General features: G+C 37.4%; 1 protein-coding gene and 1 pseudogene across 1 annotated transcript in view; both read left to right on the forward strand.

Annotated features, from left to right (window-relative positions):
• LOC139958696 (cytochrome P450 20A1-like) overlaps window positions 1–11,036 on the forward strand; it is a 33,173-nt gene extending 22,137 nt beyond the window's left edge. The window contains exons 7-12 of the mRNA XM_071955968.1: window positions 22–100; window positions 3,813–3,995; window positions 5,564–5,687; window positions 6,484–6,595; window positions 7,441–7,505; window positions 8,020–11,036. Coding sequence (XP_071812069.1) covers window positions 22–100; window positions 3,813–3,995; window positions 5,564–5,687; window positions 6,484–6,595; window positions 7,441–7,505; window positions 8,020–8,269 — 813 coding nt within the window. The 3' untranslated portion in view covers window positions 8,270–11,036. The remainder of the gene's footprint in view (window positions 1–21; window positions 101–3,812; window positions 3,996–5,563; window positions 5,688–6,483; window positions 6,596–7,440; window positions 7,506–8,019) is intronic.
• On the forward strand, window positions 176–3,728 carry LOC139958699 (sister chromatid cohesion protein DCC1-like; annotated as a pseudogene).
• Window positions 11,037–13,492: the final 2,456 nt, after the last annotated feature.

Here is a 13,492-nt window from a genome sequence, read left to right on the forward strand (position 1 = left end):
GCTATGTTTTCATTTTGACAGTGCTGGAAAGAAATGGAAGCAAGATTGAGTGGTGCACAAATGTTGGAAGGCAGTGAGAGACAGAAAAGATATGATGAAGGTAACTTCATAGACCTTCTTTATCCTTTTTACAATAAAATTATGCATTCCTCTTTTTGTGTTATACTGTAGCGCCTCCAACAGGTTGTAACTAGCCAAGCGGCTGTGGGTTCGATGGGGCCGCTGTCAGCCACCCTATGTCAGGATCAATGTGGGGCAATTACAAGTTAACAATACCTGAACCAATAAAACACGAACAAATAAATTGAATTTTCTACAACCAATAAATTTAATACAAAGTCCGTCGCCAAACGTATAATTACGGGTCCTAAATCTACAATACGTAGGCGTTGCCTCGGGGAAATTCAACCCGAATCAAAGTCATCCCCAAGCCACAAATACAAGAATAATCCCGCAGGGTGAAGCGATAAAATCGTCCGACGCAAACACCGTGTTCCCAAACTTTAAATGGGTTTAGAGAACTAATTCAAAGGGATTCCGAAAAACGGGAAAAACGTCTACAACATTATAAGAAAAAGGACTCGGACTTGCCTAAACTATTAAAATATAAAAGAAAATTTAACTTACTTAAAGAACTGGCCAACGGACCTCACTGGGCAGCAGCTTACACCCAACCCATAACACACTCTTAGAAATCAAAATTACAACTGCTCTAACTTAATACAAATACTGACTCGAAACCTCAGATCTTCGCGTGGCTCGAACATTCCACATAGCTATGAAGGAACCAGACTGTTGTCACAAGAGCTGGACAGCTGAAAGGGAGACGGAAACAAACGAATAAAATAGCATGTGAAACTACACCAATTCACTATACATATAAAAGATATTAGATCAAACAGACCCCAGAGAACAATAGAACAATACACACAAACAGGACAACTACTCCAGCAGTGATGCCACCTATGTACGGAGACGTCTACGTGACGCTCATCCGTGCGTCAGATCACCCCCACCCTAATGAGTAGGTCTCGTCCTCGAGTCTACAATAGAAAATTCCAAAAGTTAAGTAGTTCCCAATGAAATGCCCCAAACACACATACACCCGTGCCGTCCCAACCAAATGTATGTTTTAGTGTCAAACACCCGCAGAACAATGAACCTGCGCACAATCCACATTTCTGCATCCAAATAGGTTACTAACGATTAACCATCAATTACATTTCCTTTAAATATTAGAATGGTGATCAGTCACGCTAATATTGTACATAATCACTTAACCACACCGGAGGGCGACGTCTTCGTCCTGTAGGTCCTATATCACCCAGCGAGGTCGCCTAACACAATCATTATCACAATGTTCATCGCTCCCAGCCTCTTCTTCGCTCCATATATCTCTGTCACTACTCTCCCCCCTTCAACCCTATCCCCAGTAATCGAATATGCAGTATTTTCCTCCGGAAACAGCTCCCGCACCCCGAAACTCGTGCATAATGCATCCGGCTCAAGATACCGCTTCAGTCTGGTTTCCTGCAACTAAAACGATAAGCCATTAATAATATGGGGACATGCACATCCCAATCTCTTTGATTCTCATGCTCATATACGCTGATCATTTGTTCCAACGTCCTGTTGAATCTCTCTACTAACCCATCACACTGGGTCGATATTCCGTCGTTCTAGTTTTATGAATTCCTAGGCTTTTAAATAATTCCCCAAATAATTCAGATTAAAAATGTGAACTTTGGTCAGAATGTATGATCTGCGGTACCCAAAATCTAGCAATGAAATAAGTATTCTGAAGCCACAGGTTTGGCCTCTTGATTAGAAATGGGATAAGCCTCCGTCCACTTAGTAAATTAGTCGGCAACTACTAATATATACCTGTTGCGGTTGTAAGTCTCAAGTAAAGGACCTAGAACATCAATCGCTACACGTTGCATTGGCTCTCATGCCTTCACTATTTCCATAGGGACTTGACCACGGGGAGTAGGGGGTATCAGACGGGAACATAATTCACATCTACGACACCAGTCCTTGATGTCCCTTCTCATGGAAAACCAATAACACTTTGCTCTTACATTGGCCCTAGTTTTCTTTTGCCTAAATGACCATCAGTGGGGGAATTATGCAGCTCGTAAAGTATATCACTTCTCAAATTCTGGGGCACCACCAATAAGTAACTATTTTGTTCACCAGAGTCTGAACCCCATAACCTGTAGAGTACCCCTTCCCTAACATGAAATAAATCCCACTGATACCAATAGGCTCTGACTGCCCTACTCATTCCGCTAACTTTTTCCCATCCCGGCCGGGGACCACCAGCGTTCTTTCAGTGCAAAATGACCCCGATATCCGGGTTATCGCACTGATACTGTCGCAGTTGGGCCTTACTACAACATCCCACCCAATTACTATCGACAGTTACTAGATTTTACCTAAGGGGATCATTACCAACTACCTTTGTAGTAAGCTCGTTCTCCAAATTAGGGGAACTAAATTCTACTCAAGATAATGCATCGGCATTAACATGTACTCTTCCAGGCCTTGTCTCTATCTCAAATTCAAAAGTATTTAATACTTCGATCCACCTGGCCACTTGACCCTGATGGGATTTGAAGTAATAGAGCCATTTTAAAGACCCGTGGTCTGTTCTAAGGTGAAACTTGTTACCATAAAGATATGGACGGAAGTATTTTACAAACGTAACAACCGCAAGGAGCTCTTTCCTAGTAACATCATACTTTTTTACTCAATGTTCTACTAGCATATGCTACAGGGTGCTCCTCCCCATTAATCTTTTGCGAGAGATCTGCTCCCACCGCACGGTCACTCGCATCAGTGTCTAGTATGAACATATTTTCAAACTTTGGATATGCCGTAACGGGGACAGATTCCAATTTAGGCTTCAGGAGCTGAAACCGTTCCCCACAATGATCAGTCCAAACTCATTTCTCTCCTCTTCGGGAAAGTGAGTGAAGGGATTGCTATCTCTGCGAAATGTCCACAAATTTCCTATAACTCTTGTATGAAAATCGTGAAAGTGGATTCATCTGTCATAGATTATGTTGAAGAAGGCAAAAACTTAATAATACGTGGATATAAAAAGGAGAGTGCGGTTTTATGCCTTGATGGTGTAACTTTTGACCTCAAAGAAGCGCAGACATCAAATTCCCTTTTACTGGACATATGTTTCTGTGATCCAGAAAATTTCCAGGAGAATGAGACACATATTCATTATTTTGCGGTACAAGCATTAGCTCATGAATATTATGAACTACGCACCATGCGACCGAGAGTATAGAAGCTACAGCACTTATTGGAACAACATGTATATGCTGGCGATCTCTGTGAAGACAGTCCCAGTCACACAGGTCCTAAGTTTACTGACAACGATCTCTTAGATGTAGTTCAGGCCAGTCAGAAAGAATTAAGGGCTGAACTGAATAAACTTAGAGCTTGTTGTATCAATGGGTTTTGGCGGCTTCTAGACTTTGATTATGAGTTTGAAGTTTTGTTTTTGAATGATTTAGTCAAGAATAATTGTCGGTATGAACTTAAATCGAAATGCATGCTCTGCTGGTAGAGTACTTGATTGCTTGCATCGATATATAAATCGTACTTAACACTATTTTCTTGTAGAAAGGTAATTTTTAAACTTAAATCAACTTTAGTTGTATCTGACAACAACAACAAAGTTAGTGTGTTAGTCTGCAATTTGCTATGAAAGAGAGTAATTTCAACTTACCACTTTAAACTGCTGTTGTGGTTTATTAACTGCTTACGAATGCGTCACATTTATTTATTGGTAGCCCTCGGGAATATGAGAGCTATGGTGAAGGAGATCGTACAGGAGAGGAAGGAAAATCCACCCAAGCCTCACGAGAGAGCTTTCATTGACCTTCTCATGGAAAACGAGGATATTTACGATGAGTCAAAGCTACTGGCAGAGGCGACCACATATATGGTTGCAGGATTTCACACCTCTGGATTTTGTGAGTAAAGTATGAAACATCACAATGTTGGCATCCTAAACAAACTTGAATTGACATTTCTGTAAAAAACTCGTAACAATATGCAGTTATGACATCATAGCACAAGTTATGGTAAACTATCATTAAAGAAGTCTCTATACTTGGCATAATCCCTACTTAATTATTCTCGCAACTAGAAATCTCAACATTCAGGAAGGACATGAATAACCTGCCTTCTGCTCACCCCTCCCCCTCCCCCGATATCTTCTTTTGTTTCCACATCTGTCACCCATCTTCTTGTAGCTCTCATCTACCTTTTTTCTCCCTACTGTTCTGTCTTTGCCCTCCTCTAGTTTATTCCGCACTCTCTTTGCTTAATCCTCTCTTTGTCCCTCTTCAGTTTATCTCCTACCTCTCCTCTTCGACCTGTTGGTTTCTTTCTTCTCTTCATCCCTTGTGTACTAATCCTCTTACATCTATCTCTTTTGTGTTCACCCTGCTCTTTAACCTGTTTGTGTTCTGTGCGTGTATTTGTCCTTTCTGTTACTTGTCATTCAGCCTCTGAAGAAGATCCTGCTAGGATCGAAACTGCAAGCCCACTTACTTTTAAACAACTAGTAATCTCATAAGTATCCAATATAACCTGAAATCCTCTCTTGTAAATAGTTAACACTCACTATGTCTGAATCAGAATTCTTTGACGTTTCTTTGTTTTGCTATGTCTTTTTTCTGATTAGTTGCCATAGGCAGATAAGTAACCAACGCATTCAAGTTTGGGTGTGCGTGTGTATGTGACGCCCTATTTTTAAACACAATATCTCCAGATAGGTAACCTCTGCAGTTCTCATATTTGGCATGTGGTCGACCATAATTAGTACAAGAAACATATTATTTTGAATGGAGGTCATTTGGGGTCAGCACAGGGCAAAATGTGGAAATCTCAAATATACTATCTCCAGAACCTGAACAAATACATATGTAGTGTAAAGCTTTCACACAATTTGTTGTAGGTCACAGTTTACACGTGAATGATACATAAATTGATGATCGCTATATTTATCTATGCGCCATAACCTGAACATCTAAGCAGACTTAAACAGTTACAATTTACATGTGAGTGATACATACATTAATGATCGCTATATTTATCTATGTTCCAGAATCTGAACATATCAGCTCATATACCTATGTATGGTAGGATAGCCTTATATAGTGTAAAGCTATTTGGTGTAAGTCACAGTTCATTTAAGTTAACCAGGGGTCAAAACTTTCAGCTGTAATCAACATAGCTGATGCATCAATAATATTTAAATGTTTATAAATGTTCCTAGTCGATTGCTAGTTAAAACATATGCACCCAAAATAGGCAAATGAACCTGGTTATCGAAGATCATTTGATTAGTTGCAATGATGTTTCAAACAGAATTTAGTGGTAATGAAAAGGGTACTAGGACACTTTAGACCAAATCGATATGACTGTTTAACATTAAAGACGTGTTGCTCTATGTCATAACTAGAGGTTTTGTATCAACGTTTTCAGTGATAACTGATTGAATGATGTTGTTTCCCTTCATTATAATTCACTATAGTGCTATGTTGGACCATCTATTACCTGACCCTGAATCAAGAGGTACAAGAGAAAGTGTACCAGGAAGTCTTGCGAGTGGCTGGATCTAAAGAATCCATCGGACCCGAGGACATTACTAAATTTCAGTGAGGTTTTACATTTTAATTCATGATACGATACCAAGTAGTTGTAGTACAGACTTTAGCAGTTACAATTTACATGTTAGTGATACATACAATGATGATCGCTCTATTTATCTATGGCTATAAAACAAAGACACAGCTTATATTAAACTTTGAAGCAGAATAAAGATGACTAACCTAATATGCTGGTTTTAAATAATTCAAAGTGTTGAAGGATGTCAAGTATATATGTGATTGATCTTTCATCAAAGTTTATTCCAAATGTCACAAAATAGCATGATTTGTATGATAGATTCTGTTGAAACAAAAGTGGTCATGTCATTTTAATTTTTTTTATTAGTTATGTTAGCTGGCTGGCTGGCTGGATGCTGTTGCAGCGTTTGTGGTTGTGATTAGATAATCATCTGAATAGCATGTACCTGACTAGCATGTAGAATTCTTCTTTTGTCATGAGAAGTTTTGTCAAGACAATGACAGTATTAAGTGGCTGGTAGTTTCTTAACAAACCTAGCTTCCCTTTATACCAGGGAATAATTTAGTGTTCTAAGTTTGTGTACCAGGTTTGAAGGATCTGAACTTTGTCTCGTATGAAATACTATGGTTTTCTTGTGTTAAAAAACTGCTATGTAATTTTGAATTTGCATGGCATTGTGCGTTGCGATCCACCATAATTCATTCACTGCTTTATACTGCTTTAAATCAACAACTTGCACCAGTTCTTCATACCAGGTCCCCATAAAATAGTTTTTTTCACAAAGCCTTAACATATTTTGTACATATTGTTATGTTTTTTATGTAGGTACATGAAACAAGTGATGGATGAGTCTCTCCGATTAAGCATTCTAGCCCCATGGGCTGCAAAAGTTCAAGAGGTTGACATTTCTCTCGGCGGACATTTTATCCCTAAAGGTGTAAGTAACCATTCGAAGTTTACCGTATTGTGGTTCGCCGCATTTCATTGGCTATATTGTTGTTTTATAGAGCATGTCCCCATCAAAACCTCCCTGTCACAGCTTGAACTGAACAACTATGGTCGTTTAAGAAATGACAAATTATTTTAATAAAAACTGATATCATGTAGATTTACATATTTATAACTGAGACACTTGTGTCTACTTCGGCATAAAATTGAAACTGTGAAACAAATTAAGAGAACTTTTTAATCGTTGTATCTTAAAGTTAGACACTTGATTGACTTTTTAGATATGTTTTCGATATTGTAGGCAGCTGTTCTCTTTTCAATAATTGGATTGCAAGAATGGATTGTAAAATATATTGCAAATGTGTTAGTACAGATGTCTGTTTTGATATGGTATGGAGCATTGCAGTCAAATGTTTGTAGGCAGTAGACTTGCTATCTGAAGAGAGTATAGGTTCGCATCCTGATCATATCAATAAAATTATGTCCTTAGGCAAGGCACTGTTATTATCCTCTTTGCCTCTCTTAATCCAGGTGTATAAATAGGAATGTGCTCGGTAAACTTGTAAGTATTGTCATTTCTCTTAGATGTAGATGTGGCGCCCTGTATTACCCAACTAGACTAAGGTATGTGGGTGTTGTAGAGTCATTTGAGAACATTTCTGATGCAAGACTCGATACATGACAAGTAAACCTAAGTAAACTTCATTTTTTTTTAAACTTTACGATACCGACGATTTAAAGTGTTTAATACTCATATTTTCTAAGATATATCAATATTATAAGCGTCTAAGGAATTGCAGATCGCACATGAGTCTTTGGTTTTCTTTTGGACAGACTCCGGTGATCACAGCTTTGGGCGTGATGTCGCAGGATGAGAAAATATGGCCAAACCCCAAGAAGTAAGCAGAGATGACCACTTACTCGTATAATTATTGTAATTATTTCCAGCAATAGTTTACATTGGTTATTGGACAGTATACTTTACACTTTACGGCATCTTTATTTGTCACATATAAAAAATGTAACTTTTTTTTTAACAGTGTTAAACTTTTTGTAACTGTAACCAAGCCTAGTGGTATTGGAAACTCTTCACTCTTGACTATTAAAAGCTCCGTATGATTGAAACCTTTCACTGCATTCTGTCACAGTTTCTTTGTCTAACAAATTCAATGCCAGGTCCTCCTTTTAATTTTCCAAAGTTTTGGTTTATACCATTTTTGGTTTGCTTCAACACAAATAAACGCTATATATTATAGTTTGAATGTTCAAAATACAGTAAAAAATCTGAAAATGTCTTTAAAACACTAATTTCTATATGTAACATTCATTCCTTTTAAAAGTTCAGTCAAAATGCTGAAATTTTCCGCCCATTTGCTTTCTTTTCACACCAAAATCGTGCTTCTACTCTGTTAGATTCGATCCTGACCGTTTCAGCCCAGAAAATGTCAAAGGTCGTCACCAGTTTGCCTTTCAGCCGTTTGGTTTACCGGGTCGTATCTGCCCTGGATGTAGGTTTGCCTTGTACGAGTTGACCGTGTTACTTGCGATACTCATCAGGAACTTCAAGTGGACCCTTGTTGAAGGCCAGATGGTTGAAAGTGTCCATGGATTGGTTACATCTCCAAAAGAGGAGATTTGGGTTCATATTGAAAAACGTCAGTAAAAACCTGTATTGCCTTTTATCAGCAACGTAGAAAGTCTTCTTCTGATTTAATAACTCAATTCAAAATGTTGCTGGTAGGTTTGTTTTGATTCCACTCTCTTCTTCATTTTTCTATCATTGGTAATGAATTTTAATGTAAAGTCACCAAAAACAATAGGAACATTGAATTATGTCAATTAAACCCTGTCAATGCTCCATGTTAGCCCTGCCCCTCTTCCATATATCTACACTGTTTTCACTTACCTGAAATATAAACTGAAGTTTGCTAATATTCGAAATGTTTCGAGAAATTATGGTGGAAGGGTTTCTTCTTCAAATTTACAAATATACTCAATAGAAATATAGCAGTGGTGAAGTTTTGATTTCGTTTTTATCTCTTACTTTTTCATATAATGGCATTAAATGCATGTTTGTTTTTATTTTTCTAAAGACATTACTAATAATTAAAAAACAAAGTTAATAAATATCTAGGCGACGTTGGTAACAATATCTTGACGGTACTGATGATAGTGCATTTAATAGTGACAATGAATGAGGAAACATGTAAAAGGAAGTACTAAATTTGTGTAATTATTAATAAAATTTGGCATAAAGAGATTTTCAGATATTAAAGACTGAGCATTAAACACAGCAACTTCTTTCACTTACTATTTTCTGTGCAACAGTGAGTACCATTTCAAAGAATGTTTGAGCAACAGAACAATAATTGTGTCCCTGCCACCATAGCCAAGAATAAAAGCTATTGATGTCCTAAGTGTAATCTTTAACAATATTTTATAAGGATCATTTCACGATTCTTGTTTTGATACTGCCCTTTGCACATTACAGAACAAGACTTTGATAATATATAACATGCAGTATTCTTAATAATTCAATAATTTCAAAATAGCAATCAGGGATGGATTGATGGTGTTCTGGGCACCTAGGCAAATCATTGGGGCCCCCTCCACCAGCACTATAGCCAAGCAGAAAGTGTTTCGGTTAGTCCACTTCTGAGCACAACTTACCTTACATAGGTAAGGCCAAACATATATGCCAACACTGCATATGAAAAAGTCAAGACTAGGATCAGTTCTTGGATAAATGCACACTTGAATAAGAAGCTTTAACTAGAAAATTTATTATGACACTACATGTTGGAGTTGTGATTTAAGCTACGAGTAAGAGCTCCTTCGAATAAAGTTTAAACAAAATTATGGTACAATTTTCAAAGGGCTAACAATTTTCCAAAATTTCCTGTAAGTTTCTGTGTTGTCTATGACATAGCATAAAAGTTAACCTAACAACCTTCACTGTATGATTGAAGTACAGACTCCATTAATTACAGAATGGTATCTTAAAATGTCCACATACTTTCTCCCACTCCAGCCCACACTCAGTCCAGCCACCACTCCAGTCCCGATTCACACAGGAGGGGGTAAGGACATGAGAATGAGAGCTCAGAATGGATGCTCAGTAAGCTAACCGCCTCGCAGGTTTGAGGACAATACTGTAGTGGCAAGCTACCCTAGCATGGGGTCAAGGGATTTTGGCCTTGGTCGGGTCAATTCGAAATTAAGCACTTAATGCTCTGTGGGGATTGTGCTGAACAATTTGTGACAGAATATCAGTTTAAAGTTATTCAATAAATATAGGAAAACAATAATTTTTCAACAAACAATATGTTTCCATCAAACGTGTCTCACATTCTTTACATGCATACATAAAATGACTAATCCACAAATGACTTCATTCATATGGCATTCATATAACTGTATTTACTGTTCACGAAAACTGATGGGTGATTGTATGAAGAAACCGTTGTTCAAAGAAACACATGTTCGATATATCAGGTTCAACATTTCTGTCATATTTTTAATAATGAGGAATTTCTGCTTGTTTTCCCCACTTTTTTGCGTGTATGAATGACCAAAATTTGAACGTGGATTGGGTGTAATGATGTAGATAGAGTGTCGCCGTTACGATGGAAATAGAATGTCGCCGTTAAATTATATCTTTGTCATTCATTCCGTTCTAGCGCTTTAATGGAGCAATAGCATCACAAAGCACTTCCAAATTTGAGTAATTACCATTAAAACAATAATTTTCGGTCTTTTTAACTTCTTTTTTCATTTTTCTTACTTTGTGTTTTGTTTTTTCTGACATTATGTTTCATTTTCTGTTTGATAGCCGTAATATATATATGACCATAGCCAATATGAGCATGGGCACATGCTTTCTCTCCTCCTCCTCCTCCTAAAAGAGGGGCAAAAAATACACTGGAAACACCCCCTAAATTTTTCGAATTATGTATCAGAGGGTATAGCCTGTATAGTGTCATCGAAAGTCATCAATTGACATCGTTAATCTAATTTAAATTCCCTGAATCTTAAAATGTAGGGAAGAAATTGGCTCTTAAGTTTTTATTTCATATGGCAAACATATGTATGTCCATCCACTAGGGTGCAGAACGTAGGAAGAATAAGAAAGGATACATTAGTACTTTAGAAGTCATAATTTATTACACTAGTTACACATCAACTATGCAGGACTTGCGACACATCATTAAAGGCACGGTGCCTGCCAATATACCGGTTACTGAGCTTTATAAGGATCCACACCTTTCTACCAGAGAGTATCCATTTCATCATGCTATTCGAATTGACTTCCGAAGGCAAAATCTGTAACGTTAATTTCCACTATAAGAGTGTACTCTTGCCCATGCACGCCTGTGATAGAACCTGTACAACAGTTGGCGTTTGTTGAATAAAGCACGCAGCAATTTTAAGTGCTCTAAAATTGTGTTATCTCTTGGCCAAAGTAGAGAACATCATTGATTAATTGTGGAGTTTGTGACTCTGTTTGATTTGTCAGCATCTTATGTAAAGTGTATTCATAAAACGGTGGGCATAGTTCAAACAGCTGGTAGAATCATATTGTCATATAGCAAGCTTCCAGTATGATAAAACATGTAGCCTATATGACAGGACATTTAAAACAGAATGAAAACGAAAGTAATGGGCAGGTATTATATTTGCAAGCACGCCATTCAATACCACGTCACACTGATGGTCGAACGTCTAAAACAATTGACCAAATATTCAATGTAGCATATAAACCAAGAACTGACACCCAATTTCTTGTGATTGAAGTAATTAATGGAACTTGAAATTCAAACCAGTAATCAATGTTTGGCAAACTAAATGAAAATAGATGAAAAATTTGTGATTCATTTAGACTATAATGTAGCCAATAATGCGAGCGCTAGCATCAATTAGGGAGGGAGCAAATCATAAGTTTAGTCAATTGTATGTGTTAGTATTACCATGTCAGTCAATTAATGTTTATATATACGTTCGGGAATAGAAAATGTACAATTTGAAGGTGTAAAAATTCGAACTTGTTTTTTGTCAAGTAAATCCAATAACTTCACTGTATTTAAAATAAGTGAAACTGAAAACCTTGCTGCTGCCACCTTTTAATTTTGAAGGCTTCTTTATCATTGTAATAACCTTCGAAAACTGTTTGCTACAGAATTAATTATGTGTAGACGGCCGCGGATATCATTCCCTTATTTTATCACGTTATAACATGATTTCAAATATAAAAATTTATGGTAGTATATATCTTAAAATATTAAATGCCATGGTAGTAGGCCTACATACTTCCATTTACAGCTACAGCAGCAGTCATAACAACAACAGAAACAAAAGACTGGAGTAGAAGTAAAGAAAGCTGGTCCAAGAAAAGAATAGGATTTACACGGTTGAATATTTGGCCCTCTCGAAGTTTCAACCAAAATAATTTGGTACAAAATTGTGACAGTGATAATTTTTCATTTAATAAATATTAAAAGTCAAACTAAGCCAAAACAATTCCACCCACCCCCTCCCTCCAATGGATAATGGGGCGGTACTAGATTGAAATTATATCATTATTAAACCAACAGTATATGAGATATGTGTAATTATCACTTTGAGTGTTTTTCGGAGAAACGCAATTCGTAGAAGAGCATTGATTTACACGTTTGAGGATTTGGCCGCTCATTACCTTCCAATAACATTACCCCCTTCCGATAACATAACCTCTTCAAAACATCATCCCTTTCAATAACACCACCCCCAATTTCCAGAACAGCACCCCAAATTACAATAATATACGGTCAAAACCAAGTTGAACATGGTGGATAAGGCAAACAAACCAGCAAACCTCAGTCCACTCCATCCCCCAGAAAAGTGGATTATGTTTCCATAAATAATTGCTAAAAATCCCAGTATAGTCAATTGCAAATGGAAGGAAATGAGGGATCTATATTCTGAGGAACTGTTGATGTAAATTAAGATATTTCCAGAGATGTTGCAATATCGCCTAATGCACAAAAGCGTTAAGAAATGATATTCTTTCATCTTTAATCTTTGTACAGTAGAGTGCACGAAGGTCATTTCATTGTATAAGGTTTTCTTTTCTTTCTTTTAATGTTAAGATATTTTTTGGTATTTTTTTTTGTTGAAATTACGGAGGGGCTGTCCAGGGGATGAAACGACTTTTTCTTTCTTTCAGGTTCCTAAGAGGTGCGTCTGTTCGAGAAGTGGGAAAGGTTTAGAAACACTGTGGAGTGTATAGTCTAGTGGTTACGCCGGCGTCTCCCAGTCATGAGATCCCCGGTTCGATTCCCCGCCGACAGCAATGTGTGTCGTCTGGCAAGGGTGTTGTTCAATAACAACTTCCCGACATGGACGTTAAATGGATGTGTGCCGAGAGATTGGCTTCGGTCAGCTTGCGAGTCTATAAGCCTCCATGGCTTCTTTCGCGAGTTCCTGCTTGCGGGAAGATCACATATACATACATACATACATACATACATACATACATACATACATACATACATACATACATACATACATACATACATACATACACTGTGCTAGGTGAACTTAATGTATATTATGGACAGATCACATACAGTACGATCGTTTCATATGGAGTAACTTAAAAACAGACATCTGCGAGTTGCATTTGGGTTGGGTTTAACTGATACAAGCTTATTGCAGAAATATCATAACTATTCACATCGACTTATTTTCAATTATGATAGAGCACTTAAACTTATAGTTTAGGCCTATTACCTAATACCGGCAGCATACGTAAACCGCTTTTCGTTGACTTAAATAAAACAAGTTCAACTCGGGGTCGGAGTCCTAACAATGTTCAAGTGTCTAATTTCATGCAATGCATTGCAACCAC

This window comes from Apostichopus japonicus, chromosome 18, assembly GCF_037975245.1.
Source record: "Apostichopus japonicus isolate 1M-3 chromosome 18, ASM3797524v1, whole genome shotgun sequence".
Lineage (NCBI taxonomy): Eukaryota > Metazoa > Echinodermata > Holothuroidea > Aspidochirotida > Stichopodidae > Apostichopus > Apostichopus japonicus.